We start from the raw sequence: 25,751 nt of genomic DNA on the forward strand, positions 1-25,751 counted from the left end.
AGTCAATTCCTCTCTCTTGAAAAAAGAGAACACCAGAATACAATTTGATTTTTTTTTATGAGTTGGTATTATTTTAGTGGTTTGAAAATCATTTGAAATAAAGGCGGGGGTGGGCGGAAACAACTTGGCGCCTGAAGACTCAGCTCTGTGGCCCATTGCAGCGGAGCATACTTTTTGAGCCTGTTTTTCCATCTCTAACGGAAGATGAATTACTAGCCTGAGCCATCACACTAGCACCATGAACATGCGTGAACTTCAAAAAGTGCTCTGTGGATTTACAAGGTCATTAACTCTTTCCCAAATCAGAGTGCTCTTTTCAATGCAAATCTACTCCTGTTTTTCTCTCTGGTTTAAAACCCTCCAATGACTTGCCAGTGCACAAAAAATAAAATCCAAACTCCTTACCATGGCTTATGAGACTGCACGGTCTGGCCTCTGCCCACCTCTTCAGCTTCATCCAATATGAACTACCCCTGACTTTGTGCACCAGCCATACCAGCTTGGGACTCACGTTGCTCCCCATTTACCTCAAAGCTTTTGCCCATCCTGTTCCCTCTGCCTGGAATGCTCTTTCCCTGCCCTTTCCCTGCTCTCTCCCTACTCCACACACTTAATCCCTTCTTTTCCTTTGTGGTTCAGCTCCGATTTTCTCAAGGAAGCCATGGAACAGCCCTGTCCAATAGAACTTTCCACGATGATGAAAACGTCTAGATCTACCCTGTTCAATAGGTAACCACTATTCACACGTGGCTAATGAGCCCTTGCAGTATCTAATGTGACTAAGGAACTGAAGTCTTAATTTTAATAAATTTAAACTTGAACCTAAATGGCCACACATGGTGGTGGCTCCCATGCGGACAGCGCTCTAGAGTAGTGCTCCGTCGCCCCTCGCACGTACCCATGCAGTGCTCTAGAGTAGTGCTCCGTCGCCCCTCGCACGTACCCATGCAGTGCTCTAGAGTAGTGCTCCGTCGCCCCTCGCACGTACCCATGCAGTGCTCTAGAGTAGTGCTCCGTCGCCCCTCGCACGTACCCATGCAGTGCTCTAGAGTAGTGCTCCGTCGCCCCTCGCACTTATTCATGCAGTGCTCTAGAGTAGTGCTCCGTCGCCCCTCGCACGTACCCATGCAGTGCTCTAGAGTAGTGCTCCGTCGCCCCTCGCACTTACTCATGCTTTCTCTTACTCTTCCTTTACTGCACTGCCCACTTCTTACCATTTATATTAAGTTGTGCAATTGCTTATTTTTTAAGGTTTTTTTAAAATTTTGTTTCTAAGTAATCTCCTTACCCAACATGGGGCTTGAACTCACAACCCCAAGGTCAAGAGTTGCATGCTCTTACCAACCAAGCCAACCAGGCACCCCTAGTTGTGAAATTGTTCAATCTATTCCCCACTAGACTAGAAGTTCTAGAACAAATACTTGGTCTGCTTTGCCACAATGGAGTCTATCACCTGGCATGGGACCTGGTGTATAGTAGGTATATCATAAACATTTGTTTACTAAATGGATGGATGGATGGATGGATGGATGGATGGATGGATGGATGGATGGACAAACTGTAAGAGACTCTAGAGAACAAACTGAGAGTTGATGGAGGGAGGTGGGTGGGAGATGGGCTAGGTGGGTGATGGGTATTAAGGAGGGCACTTGTTCTGAGGGACACAGGGTGCTGTATATAAGTAATGCATCACTGAATTCTACTCCTGAAACCAATAACACACTGTATGTTAACTAACTAAAACTTAAATAAAAATTTAAATAAATAAATAAATCGGTATGAGGGGGGAAAAAGAGGATGGATGGATGGTGGAAGGAGATAGTTGCTTAGCCCGGTGCTTCTGATAATGAAGTGCAGTGCTGAAAAACGTTCAGCACACAGTTCATAAAATTAAAAGTAAGCTTGGTGCACCTGGGAAGCACAGTCGGTTAAGCATCGAACTCCTGGTTTCGGCTCAGGTCGTGATCTCAGGGTCTTGAAATCAAGCCCTGGGTCAAGCTCCATGCTCAGGGGGAGTCTGCTTGAGAGTCTCTCACTGCCTCTCCCTCCACCCATCCCCATGCTCTCTCTCTTCCTCTCAATAAATAAATAAAATCTTAAAAGTAAGCTAAACTTGTGCTTGTAGGAACCATACATTCCCTGTGTACAAATACGTCCCTTGTGTATAAAGACGCCTGTGTGTGCACCAAAGCATAGTAATGTGTTTGCAAAGGTTTGCAGTTGTGCAGTTGTGTGTAGACGTGCCCGTCCGTGTATCTGTGTTGTCAGGGTAATGAGGTGTGTAAGACTGAGACACATGCAAAATCACACAGGAAGGGGCGCCTGGGTGGCTCAGCCATTAAGCGTCTGCCTTCGGCTCGGGGCATGATCCCAGGGTCCTGGGATCGAGCCCCACATCAGGCTCCCTGCTCTGCTGGAAGCCTGCTTCTTTCTCTCCCACTCCCCCTGCTTGTGTTCCCTCTCTCGCTGGCTATCTCTCTCTCTCTCAAATAAATAAATAAAATCTTAAAAAAAAAAAAATCACACAGGAAGGCAGTTTCTAAGTCGTTACTTTTTATTTTGAAAGATTTGTCAAACTCCCCATGTCATGGTGAGAGTTTGTACGATTAATAAGAAGCAGCTTTTTCATGAAATGCTTGGAGGTGAACGAGTTCTCAGCCTGTGAGATCCGACCATCCCATTGACTTTGAAGTTTCTCTTGATTAATAGAAGAAAAAAAGGTGGGGAGAGGGAGAAAAGGAGGAACGTGCTAGAAACCGAGGGAAAGACCTCTTATGACAGCTATCCAAATGTGAAAAAAACAAAACAAAACAAAACCAATTCACCGACTCCACTTTTTCTACTTTACAATTTTCCACACCTCGCTCTTGATGTTGGCCTTTCTAGTCGAAACAGCCTCCCAGTCCCGCATTTCCCAAAGACAGCTAGGAGGGGAGAAGCCCTGCAGGGTGTGGTGATCCACCTCCCAGGGGCCTGGCGGATTCCAGAGAGCTGATGATCCACCCCGGCTCCCAAAAGTTTGGACAAACAGCCTAACATGAAAAGAAAGGGCACTGAAAAATGAGGGGGTGGGGAATAGTGAGGAACTGGGCTTATGTGAGAATTGATATGTTTTCCTAACACAGACTCAGGTCTTTTCTCTGGGTGACAGCCTTGTTATCTGTGGTTCTGGCTGGTGGCTTCCGCAGGGCTTTCTCCCACTAGTCCCCTAGTCCCAGAAACATCCTTGCCAGCATCATGTGCCTGTTACTTCCCTTTACCCACCTTCAGGCCATGCGGGGATGACCCCCTGGCAGCCAGTACCTTGAAATAAAATGAACACAAAGACTAACTTGGTGAGTATTAGTTTCAAACCGAGAAATGGAGAGAAAATCTGAGGATGCAGGATGTGTTGAAGGCAGACTTGAGCAGATCAAAGTTCCCACCCATACGCCACTAGGACATGAGGCAGCACAGCAAATGGCGAGAGAAAAATGAGACCGTTAGTGGGTGAGCAAGAGGCGTTGACAGCTGTGTTACCGCTAAGCTGTGTTACCGCTAAGAATGTCATGACTTGGGTTACAATGTCCATTTTTAGCACCGTTAATGTATTCGTGTAAATCTATATTAGCACCTTGTCCCCAGGCAGAACAACAAACCATCCAAACATTTTAAACATTGGGGGAAACAGGAAGGGGAAGATCAAAGAGGGAGGATCCGGTACTGCGGAAGGAGGCGTGGATTTAGATCACCAGATCCTTGTCGATATCCTCTGCAAAGCAAGACAAGGAAACAGAATCAGAAATGAGCCCTCCATGGGGGCTTCCCCAGCAGTCGGTGGGTCCCACCCATCCCCGGGCCAAGGGTCAGGGGACCAGCCCAAGGTCACCCAGGAAGTTGAAGACTGAGGACCTCGGTCTCCCTGCCCCTGGCCTGTTCCTGTCACTTGCACACGCTGCCAAGTTACACTTCCGTCCCCTCTCTAGGTACCTGCCAGCTCCCAAAATAGTGCTAGGCACAGACTGAGCGCTATGCTTGAGGAAGGGAAAGAGAAAGCAGATGAACAAGAAGCCACCGGACAGAGTGAGGCCCACCCAGACAGGGAGAGCAGAAAAAGGAGTTAACTAGGCACAGAGAACAGAGCTGGGCCAAGAGGATGGACACACAGACGACAGAGAGAATAGAGGGGAGGTGGGGAGAAGAAGGTGGCCCCTTTGCTCAGACACTCACTCTCCTTGATGCCGAAGCACCCGGCCCACTCGTCCAGGGCGATGTACTTGTCATGGTCCAGGTCACAGGTCTCAAAGAAGCGGGTGGTGCAGTGCTCCATGGGGATGAGGGGCGCACGCAGTGGGGCCAGCTCCGTGTGGGACAGGTACCTGCAGGCAAGAGGGAGAGGGCCTAAGGACACTCCACGAGAGACGGGGGAGTGAGCCTGCCCCGCGGGGTGGCAGGACAGGACACGAAAGCAGAACAGGAAGCCAGGATCCTGGTCTACCCCCTCGCTGTACTGCTGACCTGCTATGGGACTTAGAGCAGACACTGCCCCACTCTGGGCCTCAGTTTCCCCACCATCAAAGGGTGGAGAGTTGACCATAATTTCTAAGAGCTCTTCCTGTTCTGAGATCCCATGGATTCATAAGAAAGGTCTCTTGGTGCATTTAACTGTTTCCTAATTGGCTGAGAATCGGGGCAAAGAAACTTAAAATAAAAATATTCTGCTATTGGTAGATCAAAATCTGCTATGAAACAACAATGCGTGCTTCTGGTGGACACACATTTATATAGCTACAAATGCATAGAAAAAAGTCTAAGGGCACCTGGGTGGCACAGTCGGTTAAGCATCGGACTCTTGATTTTGGCTAAGGTCACGATCTCAGGGTTGTGAGCTCCAACCCCACATCGGCTCCGTGCTGGGCGTGGAACCTGCTTAAGATTCTCTCTCTCCCTCTGCCCCTCCCCACCCCATGCTCTCTTTAAAAAAAAAAAAAACAACTCTGAAAAGAGATACTTCAAAATGATAACAGTGCTGCCTTCTGGGGAGAAGTGGGAAAGGACTGGGATTGGCAAGTGGGTCAAAAGAACTGAAACCTTCATAGAGCTTAAATTTTTGTATATCATCATGTGCAAGAGGGAGGCCTTCTCATTTCTCTCCCACTGTCCTTCATTCATGTTCCTCCAGCCAGCTTTGACTCCAGAGCACATGTATGAATTTTTTCCTCATTTCCCAGAGCCCTCAACTAGTTGTCCTTAAAACACTCTTCCCCAAGGGCCACGCCATGACTCCAATTTTCTCCTAGCCCCCAGACCCCCTCACCCCACCCAACTTATGGAAGGAATCACACAATGTTTGAACTAGAAGGAATACTCCCTCCCCTTACATAGTATATCATTGGAAAAACTGAGGTCCCAAGAGGGGCAGGGACTCAGGCAAGGTCACCATGTAGCTCTGGGACAAGAAGAGGGGGCAAATGGATCCCCTGGCCTAGGCTGGAGCACTTTCCCAGATGCACAGTCCCTCTAGCCCCAGCTGGAAGCCTCTCTCCTGGTCCTTTCTTTGATGGGATCCAGTTGCTCAGCCTAAGCTCCAGATGTCCCCCTGACTTTTCCTCCCTCTCCCCAGTGAGTGACTCAGTTGGATCCCAGCCATGGAAAGAGCCTGGGAGAGCAGCAGCAGGGAGTTTCCCAGAGCTCAGGAGACCCCAGCCCCGAGGGATTGCTGACAGGGTGGGCGGGCTCCAGGCCACAGCCTGGACCAAGACCAAGGGGTGAGCCTCCAGAGAGGAGGACCCCTGTACAGAATGTGCTCCCCCAGGCACGTAAACAGGGTGGCCCGCCTTTCTATGCTCCTCCAAGAACGCACAGCAAGAGGAGATCAGAAAGCTGCGGCGAGGGTCGTGACAACCACTGTGCGGCCTCCCGTTGCCGCAAGCCACCCCCTGCAGCTTCTGGGAGCCTTTTCACTTTTTCCTTCGATTGTGAGAAGCAGATCATCACCCACAGTGTGAGCGTCCCAGGGACAGGGACCGTGTCAGTTTTGATTACTGTTCAATCCCCCGCCTAGAACAGCGCTGGGCACATAATAGACGCTCAGTAAGTGTTCGTTCGCTGACAGCGCCTGCCTGCTCCTCCGTGGAGTTGCACGGCACTTCAGAACCATTTGGACAAGAGGCAAGAACAATTAAACCAAGGGCTTGCAGTGAGGATGTGATCGGCTCTGCGGATTTTTTAAGAACTCCCAGGGCCCATTTGCCCTGTTGGGGCTGGGTCTCCGGTCTTGCCGGAGGACCGCGAGCATGCAGGCTGCCCCACCTCGGCCCCACTGCCCCATGGAGTCTGTCCTCCTTCCTAGCTCGCTCTCCCTCAACTCATGGATACCCAAGGCCAGCATGCGCAGGGATAAGGGGGGACTTTCATTTCCCGCTGACTTCTGCTGCTTCTGGCGTGAAAATGCATTGTGGCTTTCTTCCCCTCGGGTGTGCATCTTTTCTCCTATGCCCGGCCCTTCCTGTCTCGGCCCCCACACAGACTGTGGGCTCCAGGGCTGGGAGCAGCAGAGGCTGCTGAGACGTTTTCCGGCCAGACCCGGTGCGCCTACCAGCCCTGATCTGTGACTCCGTCTACTCCAGCGACAAGCCAGAGCAGCCCCCCGTGATCCTGAGGGCCAGAGGTCTTACCCATCGATGGGGTGCTGGTCCAGCTGGCCAAATTGCCAGTGCACAGGGAAGATGTACATGTTGTAGTTCTTCTCGAAGTCGCGTGCCAGCAGCTCCACAGGGTGGTCTCCGGCCTCCAGGCGCTTCTCGTTCTCATGGATCTTCTTCACCTATGAGAGCAGACGCCATGTGACGAAGGGTCCAGGGGAGACGGTCCAGGCCAGTCAGGGCCCCTCCACCTTGGACAGTAGGCCAGAGCAGGAAGAGACCAGCCAAGACCCCTTGGTTCAAAGTAAGGGAAGGAAGTGGCGGAGACGGGTAGCAGCATCTCATCCACAAAAGTGGAGGCCCAGGGTGATCTCAAAGGGTTCTATCTCCATTGAGCTGCCCCATCAAACTCAGCTGGGGAGTGTGTTAAAATGCAGCTTCCTGGGCCTGGTTTCATGGGGACGCTGATTCTGTAGGCCCGAGGTGGGGCTCAGGAATCTGCACTTTATCAGTCCTCCCAGTGCTTGATAGATTCAGTAAAGTTTAAGATCCACAGACTCAGGGGCGCCTGGGTGGCACAGTCATTAAGCGTCTGCCTTCGGCTCAGGGCGTGATCCCGGCGTTCCGGGATTGAGTCCCACATCAGGCTCCTCCGCTGGGAGCCTGCTTCTTCCTCTCCCACTCCCCCTGCTTGTGTTCCCTCTCTCGCTGGCTGTCTCTGTCTCTGTCAAATAAATAAATAAAATCTTTAAAAAAAAAAAAAAAAGATCCACAGACTCAGAAGGAAAAAGGAATAGGGCTGTTTATGCCCCTTTTGTTTGACACTGGGCTAAACAAAGTCAGCAGGTCTCTTCATTACAGGACTTCTCAGAGTCTTCAAGAAGTGAATGTGTACTCTTGGCCTCCAAAGGCAGTGAGAAGTCTGTGTCCAGCACCCAGGATAAGGGTACTCGTCAGAGCTGGGGTGTAGGCTTACCCTCAGGGGCCTAGTTCTAGGAATGGGACTGTAGATCTCAGCCAGCCTGGGGCCAGGAGCCATCTCGTTCAGTGCTAGGCAGCGACCCTGGAACAGGCTGGAAAGAGAGCACTTACTCGCAGCTTCTGCTTCTCATTCAGAAGGTTGTTGTCCTCATCCCTTTCATACAGAGTGACCAGGACGTTCTTGAGCCAGTCCCGCATGCGCAGGGGGAATTCAGTCAGCTCAGAGTCCAGGCAGGGAGGGATGTCTAGGGTCCAAAACATGAGCGTTGTCAGCACAGACCCGGACTCTCCATGCCTGAGGGCCAACATACTGGCTAGGCCACACTTCCCACCCCGGGGCCTCCTCCTACAGCCGTCTCAATCAGGCCTTGGCACAGTGAGTGGCTCGGCCTTTCTGGGCCAGTTTCTTCACACCACAGTGAGCACAGCAGATTGTGTGGAGGGAAGAATGCTCTGCAAATGGAGACGCAAAGACATGTCTGCTCTTCCCTTAGCCTGATCTGGCCTGCTGAGGAAATGGGTCACCCCAGAGACTCCTGCATCTCTCTGTGTAATGAGGCCTGAAAATAAAGGCCCCCAGGTCCCATGCTGGTGATGCCAACCTTTGGGAGGAGTTCGAAGCTGTGAGGCTGAGGAACAAGATCTATCCATAGGCCCAGCTCAGCTGGGGTGGGGAGGTCAGGACTGCTTACCCACCAGAACCTTCTTTGTGATAATGATTCTATCCTAATCTTTGGAATTTAGAATCCCAGAATGTCAGACCAAGTCCACCCTCTTGTTGGACTTATTAAAGGTCAGCTTGGGGAGATGAGGCTTGCTCAAGGCCACATTATCAGAGCTCATCCACCATCCAGGGCATGTGGTTGTCCAAGGGCTTAGAGGCCTGTCCTTCCCTCATCCTAAGTCTAGGGACACTTCCCTCTGTGGTTAGGACCACCTTCTCCACTACCAGCTGGGGAATGGAAGGGAGCATCTGTGGGGGGCACACTAGGAGTTGGAGCAAGTGAGCAATATGCTGCAGAGGACAGCAAGAGCCACCTGGTAAAAGGCCCCTTGGCAGTCTCACGGCCCAAAGACTACCACCATTCCTCCCCCGGCCTCCTTCCTGTGCCTTATTTCACACCCTCGGCCCTATAACCAGGAGAGTGGGGCTGACCACAGGAGAACCTGGTTTTCTCCTCCACCGTTCTGCAGTCTGCACACCTGCAGCAGGTGAGTGACTCTCCCCAGTGCCATCTGGTGCCAGAATGTACCAGACACACAACATGAGTGTTATCTTGGGGGAGGACCGGCTGTGGCCTTGGGTGTTTCAAATGATAAGGAGACTGCCAGCACTAAAGGACTCACCTGGGCCAGTGGAATCTGCAGCTGGCATCACCAACAAAGCTAGACAGTATCCTGGCATCCCTTCCCCCAGACCCCTGACTCCTAGGTCTCTAGAAGAGGGCGATTAATCACAGGTCTCAAGGGGGCAGGTAGGAATGTGATGGGGTGAAAAGGCCAAGGACATGGCAACACCGAGTAAGCACTGCGCCTAAGGGAACCGACAGGCATGCCCCATATTTTAAAGCATTCAAATTCAAATATTTTAAAAATAAACTTTATAGATCCAAGGGCTGCCTGGCTGGCTCAGTCAGAAGAGCACGTGACTCTTGATCTCAGGGTCATGAGTTCGAGCCCCACATTGGGTGTAGAGATTACTTAAATAAATAAAAGTTAAAAACAAAAACCACTTTATAGGTCCAGATAGAACATCATTTTTGCTTTACAGTGTTGAAGCAGTAAAGATTTGGGTTAGCCGTATAGAAGAACATCCCCCTCATTAAAGAAAAAGAGTGAGTTGTCTTGGATGCTAGTGAGAGGCTCCAAAAATCCTCCCTGATCTTGTGCTTCCACAACTGCTCAGTCCTTCCTGGAAGGTGTCCTGAACGCAGAGTTGAGAGAAAGCTACTCATAGACAATCCTCTCATTTTATAAATGGCAATCCTGAGGCTCAGAGAGAAGACACTTGCCCAATGTCACACAGCATGGAGGGCGGCAGAGCCAGCATCAGTGCCAGCTCAGTGCTCTCTCCGTGAGCTGGGAGGCTGGAAGTACCCAAGGACAGACTCACATTTGCAAGGCCCGATGTAGTCCAGGTGGAGTTTGTGGCCCTTCTTGGTGCCCTCCAGAGTGCACTTGGTGGCAAAGAAGTGGCAGGAAGAGTCGAAGGTCTTGTTGTCATTGCTGCATACCTGTCGGGAAAGCAGAGATCTCCCCTTCATTCCCAAAGCCCTTCACTGGTACCACCATCTTTGCCCATTTCACAGATGGGGACACAAAGGGCCAAGCAAGGAATGTGATAAGCCCAAGATCAGACAGAGAGTTAGTGGTGGAGCTACAACAAGAACCCACTCTTGGGGCTCCCAGACCAATGTTCAGCCCATGCTGAGAGCCACTGTGGGTCTCTGAGCAGAGGTACGACTGAATCAGGCCGAGATTGGGAAAAACAAACCTGGCAGATCTGGAAAGGATGAATTAAAGATGGGAATGGCAAAAAGGCAGAGTGTACAGGAAAAATTAACACAAAAAGCCTGGGATTGTTATGCTTCGAAAGGCCTGCTTGTGCTGTTGGCCCTTGGCTGGCACCCAGGAACTTGGCTGGTAAACAAGTCCCTGCACTGCTATAAAACTTTCCACAGACAATAAGGATGCCTCACTGTGCCTAGACCGCTTGTACAAACAACACAGTTTATGCTGAACGTCTGCTTTCCTTCTGGGAGTCTGGAATTTGAGTACGTGGTAGGCAGCACTCAATGAAAACTTGGAGTGCTAAGTCGCTAATGGGCTTCCCTGAGCAGAAACGTTGCTCCCATGTGGCTGCATCTTCGTAGCTGGGAAAAAAGTGCATTTTGCGAGACCCCTCGTGGAGGTGGAGAAAGTAAGCAAGCCTGTACATGGATTCCTCCAGACTCTCCCTATGTCTTGTTCCATTACTATTTAGCTGTGTATGTTTAACATGTCACTGTAAGAAGTCTTTGCTGTGAGTACAACCCTACATTGAGTCATGTGAGTCCTCCTAATGAATCTCTGTACATGGGGGTGGCCAAGCAGAGGTGCCAAGGGCTGAACAATACAGTGGCAGTAAGTATCTGTGTTAGGAGGCAGGGAGCCTTGTATCACATCTCCTGTACCTACTTCCTTAGAATTGCTTATATATCACTGCCGAGGGAGAGTTGATGGGCACTGGTGACTAGTGGGATGGGCGTAAAGGGGTAAGGAGGAGGGAAGAATTGACAATGATGCTAAAATTTGGAGCCCAGAGGAGAAGTTGTATTAGAGAGAGACTAAAGATGAAGAACCCAGATAGGAGGTTGTGGTAACAATGCTGCTACCAGATTTGCTGTTCTGAAAAAGGTCATCACTAGCATATTGGTTGCCATGAGTGCACACTCAATAAATAATTACACGGATGGGTAGATGGATGGATGGTTGGATAAATGAGTCCTATTGGAGGCAGAATGGATGGGTTTGAAAGGTTTTTTTAAATAGCATATATTGGGGGGCACCTGGGTGGCTCAGTTGGTTAAGTGTCTGCCTTCGGCTCAGGTCATGATCCCAGGGTCCTGGGATCGAGCCCCTCATCGAGCTCACCTCTCAGTGAGGAGTCTGCTTCTCCCTCTGTCCCTCCCCCTACTCATGCTCTCTCTCTCTCAAGTAAATAAAATCTTTTAAAGAAATAAATAAATAGCATATATTGGGTAATAAGTACTACCTAACAAATCCCCACAACAGTCCTAAGAAATAAAGACTATTTCTATCCCCACTTTAGAGATGAGAAAGCTGAGACTTGGAAATGTTCTGCATTTGGCTGAGATCTCACAGCTAACAAGGGCGGAGATGGAGTCAACCTTCAGTCTGACCCCAGAACCCACGTTTTTGGACCTGATGCTTTGCTAGGCTGCTCCCAAGCAGAGAAAGCCCCTATCTCAGTGTCTGATGTTCTTGATGTATTCCTTTCTGGATCTGGTGTGGAGCTGGGAACCTGCTGGTGCTGAATAAATTCTTGCTGGTTGCTGGAGAAACCCAGTGACAGGCAGAGCTTTACCTGTACCTTCCTTCAGTGACTATCTAAAGAGGGGAATTTTGAGACTGGAGCTGCCCCACAGAGCCACCAAGCCACCAGTGTTCTGGGCAGCCATTGCATGTTTGCAAGGGCCCGAGCCCCCAGCCCCCGGCCCTTACCTTCTCAAACTCGCCAATGGGGGCAGGGCAGCTGGTAGGGTCCTGGCACACGCACATGGGAGTGTTGTTCTCATCCAGCTCACACACTTTGCCATGTTTGCAGTGGTGGTTCTGGCAGGGGTCTGGTAGAGTACAAGGACATGTAGTTAGCACCACCGGGTCCACCCCAACCCACCCAGATGGATCCTTGGGCAGAACGCCTCCCCTGTGCCCCCACTCTGGGCTCCAGGCAGCCCCGAGTCCTCCTTTCTCTTCTGCTGAGCCCAGCAGTTGGCACTTAAAGGAGACATTGGCTCAGTCTGGGAATTAGAGATTCAGTGGGAGGTCAGAGTCAGGCACATTTTGGGGAGCTGAGGCTTAATCTGGGACCCAAGAGCACTGGATACCATATAACTCCCTTGAGGATTGAAGTAACCACTGTGTTCTCAGCTCTCTGTTCCTCAGTGACAGTGAGGCATTTTTGGATTATAAAATAAACTTTCAAGAATAAATAAAATAAACTTTCTAGAATGACTTGGAAAATCAGCTGTTGTCAGGGAGCCAGCTGCCAGGCCAAGCAAAACAGACTTAAGTGTCCGTGAGGGAAAAGGGAGAAGCGCCCTGAGGCCCACACTGAACAATAGAGCCCGGCTGTGTCTGGTAAACACCGGATGAGGGTGGGCCTGGAGGAGGGAAGGAACAGACTCAGTAGATGACCGTCTGCTCCAACAAAAACTCCGTGTCCTCAGGATGACAGCTCAATCTGGCCGTTTCCTCCTGAGGCATGATTTGGGGTATTTGAGTCATTCTTTGTTGGATGCCTGCCCTGCCAGGCACTGGGCCAAGAGCTCTTGTGCCTCAACTCATAACCCTCCAACAGCCATGGGATGAGGGTCTACCGTCTTCATCAGTCCTGTGTTAGAGATGAGGAAGCGGGGCTCAGAGAACTAAGCAGGCTGTCGGAGTGCACTCTCAGCAGGAGTCAACAAGTTTAGAGGCAAACATAGGTTGCTTTGCCTCCCAAGTCCATGCTGTTAACACCCCCTTGGGTATGATGCCTCTCTACGCTGTGGGATGGAGATGCCGGCACGGTGGTGGGGGTGGAGGTGGAGGCCCTAAGACATTTCTCTCTTTCTGGCACCAACATAGCATTCTATGAGCTCTGTTGGATTCCCAGGCCTTATTTCCTCACAGCTGTGTGCAAATCAAATAAGCTAATGAGTGTAAAACTCTTGGAGTTCCTTCAGGTCTGCACCCACTTGGGACATGGGCCAAGACAGAGGTCCTCGAGGAGTGCCGTGACCACATGGGACCTGTGACCTCAGTGGGAACATGAAATCCAACTTTGGCATCAGGGCAAATAACTGTAAGGGGGAGAAAGCCATTTCTAGCTTAGAAACATCCCTTCCTGACTCAGAGCATAGACGGCCTGGCTATACATAGATCATGCCCAGATTCCGGAGAAGATTCCCAACCTTTCAGTCAACACTTTCTCCTCCACAGCCCACCCTGCAGGGGGAAGCCCACCCTGAATTTCCTGGGGAAGGAACCTCACATAGACTGTCCCCATGCCCCAGGCTCAAGCAGCGGAGGGCAAAGCCTGGATACGACAAGACACGAGAAAGGGACCTACTTTCAGCCACCACCTCTTCTTCAGTTTCCTCAGCACCTTCATCAAATTCTCCTACTTCCACCTGCACGGGGTTGGCTCCCACAGGTCCCTGGGGTGGAGGGAGAAGGGTGAGTCAAATGGCCCCCACTCTCAGGGGGTAAACACTGGAGGGGACTTGCCTGGAGCTTTAGGTCCCACAAGAGGAGAGACAAGCTGGAAAGGTGTGCCAGGCCCAGGGCACAGGGAGCACAAATGCCAGAATCCAGAATTTCGATGGATTCTTACAGGCCCACCAAGATGCCTCAGAGGCCACCAGGGGTGTTAGGATAGGAGGGGTACCAAGCCCACCACCCCCGCCAGCTGTACCACAGCAGCTCCCCCTTTATGTTTAATGTATGGGGAGACTGTGGGTGATCACCTAAGAAAAACTGTCCCACAGCTTAAAAATAAAATATTTCAAAATCATAGTTCCCAACTCTAGGGTGCCATGGGAGGTTTGGGAAGCATTCAGGAATGCGTCAGGATTGGGGGACAGACGGGATTCACATCTGTGCTGTGTGTGCCCTGTGTGTGCAAATGCCCCGTTCCTGGGTCGAGACCCCACAGCACCCATCCGGTTTTCTCCAGGGAATGAATGTGGAGGTCTGTGCTCCCCACCCACCTACCTCTGCCACCTCAGCCACGGTTTCCTCTACCACCTCTGTCTCATCAGGCAGGGCTTCCTGTTGCTGTTGGGAAGAGAAAATGGGCTTCAGAGAGGTCAGGGCCAAGGCCAGCTTTGCCTCCGAAGTGCCTCCAGCCGGGAGAGCTAGGAGAGCAGCTCACTGGAGATCCCCAAGGCTGTGCCTCAGGGACTACCATGGGTGGGGTGGTGAGGGCAAAAGAGAAGCCGAACACAGAGGTCCTATAGAACTCTGGAGCACCCCCCTCCCTTTATATATTTTATATCTGGGGCATCTATCGAAGATTTAGCTTGGAAAAGCTTTTCCATTGCTTTCAACTCCTATGAATCTGAAAACCACTGATGCAGACCAAGTCCTTTCAGCTTAGAGTGGGAAAACAGAGACCCACGGGGCAGGAATATCATGCATTTTAATAGATGCCACTATCTTCCCCATAAGTATGATATTATTATTATGATTTTGTGATTCCTTCTTGCCATGTCAACTTGGAGTAGGAAGAAGCAAGATAACATACAACTTTGAGGTGCCTGGCTACCTGGGGCTTCTTCTAAAAGTAAGGCTAACCCTGCCCAGTCTTTTGGCAGACTCTTCCTGCCAGAATCTACCATCACTCACACCTCCTAGTGGAGAGAGGATGAGGGAATCGAGGGTTGAGAGAAACTGCCCCATGCTGCTTCCTCTCTCCTCCGGTAATGGCTTAGGGTTTAGGGTTGGATGACTACTACTGGCCCCCTGCCGGCAAGTCTTGGAGGGACTGGCTGTCCGTCAGGGTGCTCCACACTCCCCTGGCCAAGAAGCAGGGCGAGGACCCAAGCTCAACCAGATCAGTTCTCCTTGAATTGTTTTTAGATCTTCTTGGCACGTTTTTGCAAGATGTGAAACTGCTGGAGCAGATCCACTCAGATGGCAACATCTCCAAGACCGTCTATTTGTTCTTACCTCCCAGATCTTGAACCTGCCCTTTTCCAGTCCTGCCCAACACCTTTGATTTTATAATTTGCCCCTGTCTCCCTTCCCCCACTAATTTGGCCAGATTGGAGCCTGTTGCTTGCAACCAAACAGTCCTCACTGATTTGGAAACTAACCAGCCCTCTCTGTTCACTTTCTCCTTACATGGAAATCTCTCTTCCCCATACTCTCCATCCAGTGTCCTCTTCTCAATTTTTCTCCTGTGCTTATTAGTGTAAGAAAAAACCTTTTTTAAAAAGAAGGCAAATAATGAGATAGGAAGTCCCTGACCCCTCCAAGCAGCCAGGGCCGGCAAATTCGGTGCCAGGGCTGACGGTGGGAGGAAGACCAAGCAGATATGCTCCTGAGGTACTTACAGGGGCTGCCAAGGCCCTCCCGGCCAGGCAAAGGAGAAAGAAGATCCAGGCCCTCATGGTGCTGGGAACCCTGTGGGGGGACAGAGATTGAGAGTTGAGTGAACGGGGGTCTTCTTGATGGAGAACTCCTTCTGACTCTGAATTCCTGTCATGTGCAAGGTAATTTTAGATGGTGCATGTTAAGTTATAGTGAAAGATGCAAGAAAAATTTGCTTCTACTCAATTCTCTTCCAATTCCAACTGTACAAACAGAAAGCCTCAGTTTGGTGCTAGATGTCTTTAATACCTTTCTAGCACTCATCTATCTCCTTTGTAACAGAGCAGGCCTCTGGCTCAGAGCCCCCACAGGAAACTATATGCAGCTGGAATTCAATGAAGTTGTTTTGACTTCTTTGTGTTTATTTTTGTAGCTTCCTTCCATTTATGACAGAAGACTAAGATTTTTCCATTTATGGTAAAGATATAAAGTCTCTTTTGTCAGTATATTTATTGAAGTTTTTAAATAGTGGTTCAACAAAGGTGGTTGGCTAACTAGTCAAGCTTGGGCGACCCTGAGCCAGATCATCTTCAAGGGCCCTTAAATCCCTAACGTTCTAGGATTCTCTTTTTTTTTTCCCTCATCCCCCTAACCCTCCTCCTCTTCCTTTTCCTCCTCCTTCCTACCCCCTCTGAAAGAAGGGGGGGGAGTTAATAGGCAGAAACCTCCTGCCAGTTTGAGACAATGAGATCTACCTTCTAAAACAAAGAACAGTAGTCTTGGAGTGTGACCAGTGGAAACTCGAGGGTAGCCACATTTTTCTGTGCTCTACTCAGAAGGGACAGCACTTATCTGAATCCTCTAGGCAAACTATCCAAATACTTGCATGTGTTCATGTTTTCTCCTCTTTCCCCTTCACAGCTAAAGGATGTTGTTTGAGATCTAGAACATTCTTCTGCCCTGGTCACTGTTGAGACCTCACTCTCCAGATGCTGAGCTCTTCGCTCCAGAAATCTCATGACTGCAAGGGATTTGGGAATAGAATCTTCTCTGATGGTTCACTGCCATCTCTCACAGAAGAACTGTAGTGAGGACATTTTATTTCGTGTTCTCAGTAGATGGACTTCGATTTCCAAATAACTTTAGAAAGCTATCCCTTGTATGGATCTAAATGTGCTTCCCTCAAACTTCTGGTCTACTCTGTGCCTCCTCCTGTGGCTACACAAAACAAGAGTGCACCCTTGGCCCCGGAGAAGCATTTTGTCAAGGTGACCAGTGGCCATATCTTCCCTCTTTTGCCCCCACAAACTTCTATATTGGGCTCATCATCCCTAGTTCTTTTCAAGACTATTCAACTGACCAAGCACCTTGGTGGTACCCTGGCATCATGGAAAAAAACACTCGGCTTGGAATTAAATGCCAGGTGTCCCTGACCCGCCTCAAAACTGTCTGGGTGTATTGGTTAAATCACTTGTCCTCTCTAGACCTTGTCCCCCTTCCACTATTGTGAGGGTTAGACTAGGTAAACTTTGAGGTTGTAGGCTGGGTTCTTAAAATGCCTTTAAAATGTTGCAGGCACATGCTGGTATTGGCATGTATCATCGCCTGTGGCACAACCACTCTTCACTTGGGTTATAGGATTTGAACAGTAGAAACAGGCAGAGGAAGAGTAGACTTCATACTGGCCCTTTATTGAATTAAAATAGACACAAAACCTCACCTCCTATTTCATGGCATGTGTATGAAATGAAACTAACAGAAATTGAGAGGAATCAGCCTGGGGGCCTGTCCTTGCTTCACCTTGGCTCCGACTCCCAGAGGAGTCCAGTCTTCCCTTTCTAGGCAGTTGTTCGAATGTTCCTGTTCCACACAGTTGTCTGCTTGTTCACTCCCGGGCCTAGAGGTGGAAAAATCTCCCTGCTTGCTTTCCCATTTGGAAGATATAAGCAAGACAACCCGGGCCTATGATTTTATGAATGGAACAGGAGAGAGAGCATCAATGGAGGACTTGTCTGAGACTGATTGAAGTCAAAGGGGCAGAGTGAGACTGGTAGCTAGATACACAAAAAGGTGTTGTCTGGGCTTCAATGACAGAAGTCATGTCATGGACTTTACTAGTCTACCCTGCTAGGACTGGAAATGTAATAAGCTTCCGGTTGAAGAGCCAGGAAGACCAACATCACCAGAGTCTGTGTCCTTCATCTGAGCAGAGCAACCTTGCTCCCCCCTCTGACCATGCTCCCCCCTCTCTGGCCAGCTCTGGTCAGCTTTTTTGTATGTCCTTTCTCCCCCTGCTTCCTGCCCTTCTTTTCCAGTGACACACTCACCCTTCCCACTGCTGGTTTTGCAGCCAGAACCAAAAAATAATTCTAAATCTTGTAGTGTTTTTCGTGTCTAAAGGCCTCACATACATGCTGTCCTCATGGAACCTCTGACACACTGGCAGACAAGGCAAGGGAGGGCCTTTAGTCCCACTTTCCCGATGAGACTGTGGTTGAGAGCAGGAAATCGTGCAACATTCAGGCCTCTTGCAAGTCAAACTGCCTTGACAAACTCCCTTCTCATGGAATTGGGTTGGGCCTAATAGGGATTATGTTCCATCTGGTGTGGGAGTGAAGGAGAAGGCAGAAAGCGACAGTGTTAAGAAAATGAGCCGAAATCTTAGAGAAAGAGTTATTTTCCAAATCTGGGGTTCTGCCCAGTGCCCAATGCTCCATTACCAGTCCCAGAACCCTTTCCCTCCATATGATGGGATGAGAGTCAAGGGGAACAGCTAGATGGTTCTTCTTGCACGGACATACTTCCTACACATGTGTAGGATCCCTCCTGAGGCTCTCTGAAACAGGTCTGGCACCCATCCGGCACAGCTCAGGGGGTGCAACAACAACCCCCGAGAGCTCAGAACATGGAGTCAAACCCCAGCATTTGGAACACATTGCCAATCAAACATAGATCTGGTATGCCTAGTGAAAATTTCAACAGCTTTGTAGAAATGACTAGTATTAAATGAAAACTCCCTCCTTTGTATCCCTTTAGCTCGTGATGATGCCTATGTCTATCCTTTCCAAAGTGTTTTGACAATTGAGCATCCCATTGGAGGCTCAAGGAGTGTCTTGTTGTTCCATAGAGCAGGTGGGAAGACTGAGGCCCAGAGAGGGGAGGAAATCTTCCGAGAGCCCCAGGGAGTGAGAGGCAGGGCTGAATGAGGTCCCGGGCAGCCCTGTTGCACCACTGGCCAGCTCTTCATCTCACACAGTTTCTCTTGGCGGCTGCTCCCTCCCAGGTGCTCACCTGAATGGAGCCCAGTTGGGCTGTGAACTGGCCCGAGGTGCAGGGAAAGTAGCCTGGGCCAGGGGAGGAACACGAGGTGTGTTTCCCTTGGCTTGGTGGTCATCAAACGCAGACACTGCTCACCCCCACCCCACCACCGCCTCCTCCCCCTGTTCCGTACATCAAGTCCCTTCCTTTTGCCTTTATTTGCTCTGGAGACGGCTGAAAACCCATCCTTGGCTGCCAGCAGGACCCGAAGCCGAGGTCACTTCTCTGTCTTTAGAAAGACTCTGGGGATGGAAAAGTACAGCCAGCCCCCCAGTTCATCTCCCTCAAAATATAAAGGGCCTCCTTCGGGCTTTCCCTGGACACGGAAAAGTCCCTTGTCAGAACTGGGGGAAATCTCAGAATTATGGAATTTTGTATTGCAAATCTTGCAATCGTAGGCTCTTACGAGCGTGAAGCACAGAATCTGAGTTGTAATCGTCAAATCCAATCTGAGTAGAAAGAGGTTTACGGAGCAGTGCAGTCTAATAGAACCCTTTGGAGATGATGAAATTATTCAATATCTGCATCGTCTATATATGGTAGCTACTGGCCACATGTTGTTGCCCAACACTTGAAATATTGCTAGTGTAAATGAACTGAATTTTTAATTAGATTTCATTTTAATTAATTTAAATTTAAGTAGCCACATGTGGGTAATGGCTACCACATCAGAGTAGTTATAAAGGTAACCAGTGGTTATGCAGAATGGTTATGCAATGTAGCATAAAGGTAAGCACATGGGCTCTGGAGACAGAATGTCCAGGTTCAAATCCTCGCTCTGCCAATTAGCAACCATGTGATCTTTAGAAAGTGACTCTCCCTCTCTGGGCCTCAATTCATTTCTCCATCTGTAAAATGGAAATAATACACCTACCTTGAAAGGCTCACGGGTGATTTATTTGAGAAAATACAAGAAGTAAACAATGTTGTTTGGAAGAGCATCTTAAAATCTGCAGATCCCAGAATCTCCATCCCCCTCAAGGATCCAGGGCAAGAATCCCAGCTCTTTGTCTGTGGCCCAGGGAGAAAGGGTGTTGGGGTGGAACAAAGGAGACATTGCTCCTCTTGGGGAAGGGGACACCCTCCCAGCCTCCAGAGAACACAGTGACGAAGGCTGGGCCCCAGGCTGGCCTCTTCGTTGGGCTGCTGGCGCAAACCAAGCATCCCTCTCCCACTGTTTGGCTTGGAAACAAGGGTTCCAAAAACACACGTTCCTGGTAAACAAGCCCAAAGAGAGAAAAACAAGTCTGGAAGCTAATAAAGGAACCCCCTCTGTGAGCCAGGCTCACCAGGGAGCTGGGACTTGGAAGGAGTTCCGAGACAGGCCAGAGAGGCGCCACCGCAGCTGGTGCGACCACACTGGCACTCGTCGGGGAGCAAGCACAGCCTGCTCGGAGGTGGTCTCGTGACATGGACATCGTGAGTCCATGGGATGCAGTCTTGGCAACGCTGCTCCCAGCTCACTGTGCAAACTTCGGGAAGGCTCCTCTCCTCCCGGGACCACACCTGGCCCTGCCCCTCTGCACAATTAGGAGGTTGTTTTAGATCAGTGGTGTTCAAAATTATGTAAGCCCTCTCTTTCAGTGAGGTCTTCTGCGAAGTCCAATATTTGAAGCAGCTAAAAGCCTACTGCATTTGTTGAAACATGAATTCATTATAATCTGTTCAACGAATCAGCTTGAAATTAAAAAAACAAAAGCAGGTACAAGGCGAGTTGAGATGAGGCTGAAAGTCCTCCATACTCAGACACCCCTGAGAGGCTTGGAGCATCTCTAGGTTCTCCTGTGAATACAGTTTGAAGACCCTGGGGCAAGGTGGTCCCTGAGGTTTCTTGCAACCCTTACTTTCTAAGTCGGCTCAGGCAGAAGCCTTTCAGAGTATCACCACTCCCAACCTGTCCCTTGACTCTGCTTCCAATTTTAGCATTTCTTGCCAGAAGGGAAGAAGCTAAGGGAAAGTTTTAGGGTGTTATGGGTGCCCAAGCCTAGGAGTGAAGAAGTTCTGGGGCAACTCCAAGGCAGCCCTGGAGTTTGGGACTAGGATCAGCTTAACTGAGGTTCCATACAGGCATCTAAGCTGCCACGTTTCACTATTTCACAGTGGTTAGGAGAGGCCCAGGGTGGAGCTTCAGGCTTTCCTCCTTGGCTCCCTCTAGGGGCCACTGCTGCATCGGGGTGACCACAAATGGAGGGGATGAGAAAGAACATCAGAATCCAGGCTGTCACATACCAAAGATAGCAACTACATGGTGAAAATTTCTCCACCTGCTCCTGCAGTGCATGTGGCAGACATTACTAATCGATCACATGACCTTTTCCCCTAAAGTGCAGGGTGGCATCTGAATCCTGAACGCGGTTCTTCTCGTAGCCACTACCAATGGACTGGTCTTGTCCAGCCAGGTAAAACCTCTTTGCCATGCTCCCAATTTTGGAGATAGAGGAATTAAGGCTCAGAGAGGGAAATAACTCACTCAAGGGTCACACAGGAGGCTGGTATCAGTGCTAAACTTCCAGATGTTCAGAAACATCCAGATGTTCACCTTGTTTTGCTCTGTTTCTTTTCTCTTCTGATCAGTCTGGGGTCCTAATGCCATAACTAATATAAGATGACCCAGAGGGATCCCCAGATGAGATAGGTTACTATCAAGAAAGAACCCAGTTCTGGATAGAGTTGGTATCTCCATCCATAATTTTTTCTATAGACACCAAGCTCTATGTCTTGAGAAGTTAGGGTAGAGCTAATTTCCTGTCTAAGACATCTCTTCCTCCTGGATAAGAGGAGGCTGCTTTTCTAAATAATTCTGCCAAGTCACTGCTTGCTGGCTCTGGCTCTGCCCAGCCCAGCCATCCCTGAGTTCAGGGTTGGGGTCAGGATCCAGGCTCTGTGCTGTAGAGAAAAGGTAGTAGCTTCATTAATCCCCAGGTTAGGCCGAAAGCTCAGCTCTAGCCCTCTCTTTCCTCCTTTAAAGACGGGTGAGGGGAAGAGCAGAGGAAGCATACCAGCAGCCATCTATAAGCCGGCATCGTGCTGCCCTCATGGCAAAGCTCTGCGGGCTGGGATAGGCCACACTGACCAGCAAAGAGAGAGAAAGTACTGCTGTCACTGACCATCCACAGGCCTTGTCGCCTATAGACAGAAGTGTACAGGCGTGCAACCGAAGCGACCAGATGAAAATCATCAAAAAAAGAAAAAAAAAGTGAACATGTGGACATTTCTGAACATCCGGAAGTTAGGTTCAGACAGCAGTTGGCTGTGTGACCTTCAGTGATTATCCTCCCTCTCTGATCCTCAGTTTCTCTATCTGTAAAGCACAGCCAGTGATTTGGTCCTGTGTGTGTACAACACGTCTACCTCCCCGTCGTAACCTGCAGTTATGTCTGGCTCTGCACATCTGCGTGTGGCTACAAACGGCAGTCGCGTCTGTGCACCTGGTAGTGTGTCTATCACAGTGACCTATGGCCTGAGGACCTCTGCATGAAGCCTCGTATCTGTCTTTGAGTGTCCACCTGGCTCAGCATCTGTCTGTCTGGGCCCATGCAAGTCAGCCCCAGGGTTTGTATGTGCATCAAGACGTATACCTGGAACTTGTCTGTGAGTCAACGTATGGCTCAGGGGGAGGCGTGTGAGAGCGTGACCTTCTGCGTTGACGCTCGTATGGAGGCATTTATTTTTAGCTGTGCTAGTGGGTGCCTGTTGGTAAAATCAATGTTTACAGTCTACATCCTTGTGGGTTTGCGTCCGTCCCCGTTGATCTCTGCACACTTGGCTACCTATCTAAGTAACCTTGAAAACCAAATAGTCTCCTGTTTACCTCACATCCTGAGCTCTTGCCTTTTCTCCACCATCCTTTCCTATTTATAGCTTATTTGCTATTGGTTGACAAATCTCTACAGATGGATAAAGATTTTAGCAGGACTGTTACACAACCCAAGATCCCTTAGCCCCTCCTCTCTCCTTTCCTTTCCAACTAGGGGGGCAGGGGCTAAAAACATGGGCCAGCTATTTCTTCTCATGAAAGCAACCTCTGGGATTTCAGTTTGCAGGACTTCAGACCTAAAGGACCCCTGGAGACCATCTAGATTCCCCATTTAACAGATTAGGAAACGGAGACCCAGAAAGGGGAAGGGTCTTACCCAATGTCACTCACTGTGAGTTATGACTTGCCTCTACCGTCGCCTTTGCCAATGCTCTTTTCACACTGGAGGGTATAACACCCTTGGGAAATACGAAGGTGCCCGCGTCAAAATGGATTTAAACAACATTTATTTTGTTTAAATGTGCCTGTTAGCACTTTCAATAAAGAGAAGTTATACACAACCCCCAAGATGATAGAGCTGCCAGACGAAAAAGCTAGAAATGATTTCACCAAGTCTTTGGATGCCTTAAGTTTATCAGTTCTAAAAACCCACTGCATGGGGGGATTGGGGGCCACAATGTGCCAAGTGCTTCCTGCGTATCACCCCATTTCTTCCATACCCCTTCAAGCTGACGGTTGTTATTGCTCTTTAACCAAGGAATAAACTGGGGCTCAGAAAGCAGAATAGATTAGTTCAAGGTCAAATGGCACCTCCCAAACAGCAGTGCAACTAAAACTTAGGTCTTCAAACACCGGGTCAGGGAGGCTTATCACAGCCCCACGGCTGCCCCTGGGATCCTGGGAGATCAGCAGGGCAGGACCTAGAGTTTGCCATCCTGGTATTTGGGGATCGAGTGGGGTGGGGAACATTCAGAGTGAGTCTGAGGTCTGAGAGTTTCCGTGTCCCCTCCCAGCCAGCAGGCAGAGACCCTGAAAAAAAGGTTACCGTGGCAACTCACATTCCTCCCAGAGTGAGTCATGGCAAAGAAGAGCCTTTCTGTGGGTGGGACTTGGAGAAAGTTTCAAAAGTTGATTCCTTCTCCAGGCACCCCTTCCCCCCTTCCCCCTCCCTTTGCTTCAGGCTTTGTCGATGTGGCAGCTGAGCCCTGTGAGTTAACCCTCTCTTCCCCCAACCACTCCCTTTCAAACTTGTTTATCCTCCTGCAAATATACATCTGCTTCCAGTCCCACACTCCATCTCCCACATCGTCATGCCCTCTGGCTCTTTGGGAAGTACATCCATTTGAGTATATCTTAAGACTAAAGGCTGTGAATACCTCTTGTTCTCGTTCCCTCCCTCTCTCTCTCATACACACACACACACACACACACACTACTACTACTACTACTATTACTACTATACACACAATTTTAAGTGGCTTGCAGATGTCTTAAAGCCCATTCAAAGGCCAGTCTGGATTCTGGTTTAAGAGACTTTCCCTTGAAAGTTTCAGATGATGTCAGGCTCCCCAAAGACCATCAAGTCCAACCTTATTCCTTTACAGATAGGGAAACTAAGTTCAAAGGACTTACTTACCTAAGACAGCACATAGAATGTGTGCCTTAAGTCTGCCAACCTACTTCTTATTTGTTTCTCACTCTCCCATCAGCACTTGCAAAAGATAGAAATTTAACCGTAGAGAATTGCTAGCAATAACATGTTCCCTGTGTTCTGTGTAGAATGCTGTCCTTTCTGGAGGAAAATGTGAACCTCTCTGTTCTCTCTTGGGCAGACTGGGCTTCCTTGAGGACATGCTTCATCTCAGTCCCCCCTTCTCCCTTGGTGTCCCTCAGACTCCAGGAAGTCCACTCACCAACCAGCCAAAGGAGCCAACGAAGGTAAAGACAGGAAAGAGTGTGTCCAAAGAGGACTTAATATCCTAAGAGGCTAGACACCATTTCCATGTAGAGTTTAGGCTTTCTAAACAAGGAGGTGTGAGAAGGTTGTCCTGGGACTCTCTCTGGCCTGCCTTCCCCCTTCTCTCCTTCTTGGAACATCCTCCACCACACCCAGCATCCCAGAGGACCCAGAGCTTTGGTTGAATGATTTCAGATGTTTGGGGTTTTCAGATCTACATACACTAAGCACTACTGCCAGTGAGTTCCTGTGCTTACACCCAGGCAGCCCCGGCTGGGGACAATGCCTAACCTAGGAGTGACTGTCTGACGGTGCTATTTCAGAGTGCGTGTGTTGAAGGGGGAGGGGTCAGTGGGGGAGAATTCCAGGGAAACAGGAGCCTTCCCAGGGGTGCTGATTCAAGGGAGACCCCCCATTGGCCTTCCAGAGATCAATTTATCATTCATGTGAAGTTCCTTTTGGAAAACAGAACCCCCGACTGAAAACCAAGTCTAGGAAGTCTTCTCCTAGAATGGGGAGCACGACAGACGCTGGCTACCAGCCGTCCCCGTGCAGCTGTGACCAGATCAGATTCCTAGGAAAGCAGGCTGCCACATTTGCGCAAGGGAGCCCAGAGGCTAAGCCGGCAGCCTCTGAAACCAGAGAGGTGGGCACAGAGAGAGACAGAGAGAGAGAAAACACTCTTCCAAAAACACAATGAGATGATTTTCTGCAAACCTTAAAGGGAGACCAAGTCATACCACCTGAAAAGCAACAGGCAGTGGGTCCGTGGCTCCTGCCCTTAGTGGGAGCGGTGATGGAGCCCAAGGAGATGAGCACCCGTCCCTGACCCAGAGACCTCCCAGCACAGCTCCTCTTTCTGTACACAAACTGCAGGAGTGAACTAGGGGGTCGGGGCGGAGCAACCAGAGAAGGGAGAGGCCGGGCAGGGCTTGTGCATACCTCAGTGGCAGGCAGGCGGCTGGCGGAGTGCGCTCTGGGCAGTGTGAAGGTCTGCAGGAATGTGGAGGGTTTAGAGCCGGGCAACAGGAAACCACTCGGAGCTCTGGGCTGGGTCTGTCTCCCCTCCACCCCTCGGTCCCTCCTCCTGCTCCTCTGTCTCCTCCTTCTCCCCCTCCCCCTTCTCTCCACTGCCAAAGCAGGCTAGGTCTTCCATTTCTCTCCTCCTCTCCTTGTGGTGGGCTGTCCTGACCAGGCTCCCCAACCCTGCCTGCCTCATGGGTTCTGGGGCTGCTGCCAACACTGACTCATGGAGTGCCAGGGCTGGAAGGGTCCACAGGAATCATCTGGAACAACCTCTTCCTTGTTCAGAGGG

The 25,751-nt window shown here is 49.9% G+C and overlaps 1 protein-coding gene across 2 annotated transcripts; it reads right to left on the reverse strand.

Moving 5' to 3' along the window:
• Positions 1-2,536: 2,536 nt before the first annotated feature.
• SPARC (secreted protein acidic and cysteine rich) lies at positions 2,537-25,751 on the reverse strand. Of its 2 annotated transcripts, XM_026510823.4 has the most exons (10): positions 25,379-25,751; positions 15,428-15,497; positions 14,085-14,147; positions 13,441-13,528; positions 11,829-11,950; positions 9,718-9,838; positions 7,716-7,849; positions 6,657-6,805; positions 4,210-4,358; positions 2,537-3,751 (listed from the first exon to the last, which is right to left on the reverse strand). In XM_026510823.4, exons 2-10 carry the CDS (start codon positions 15,482-15,484, stop codon positions 3,723-3,725), a joined length of 912 nt encoding a protein of 303 aa, XP_026366608.2. In that variant the 5' UTR covers positions 15,485-15,497; positions 25,379-25,751; the 3' UTR covers positions 2,537-3,722. The 2 variants fall into 2 exon arrangements, with proteins under 2 accessions (XP_026366608.2, XP_057168261.1); XM_057312278.1 differs by having other exon boundaries at positions 2,537-4,358; positions 25,379-25,497.

The sequence above is a fragment of the Ursus arctos genome, unplaced genomic scaffold, assembly GCF_023065955.2.
Source record: "Ursus arctos isolate Adak ecotype North America unplaced genomic scaffold, UrsArc2.0 scaffold_15, whole genome shotgun sequence".
NCBI classification, from domain to species: domain Eukaryota; kingdom Metazoa; phylum Chordata; class Mammalia; order Carnivora; family Ursidae; genus Ursus; species Ursus arctos.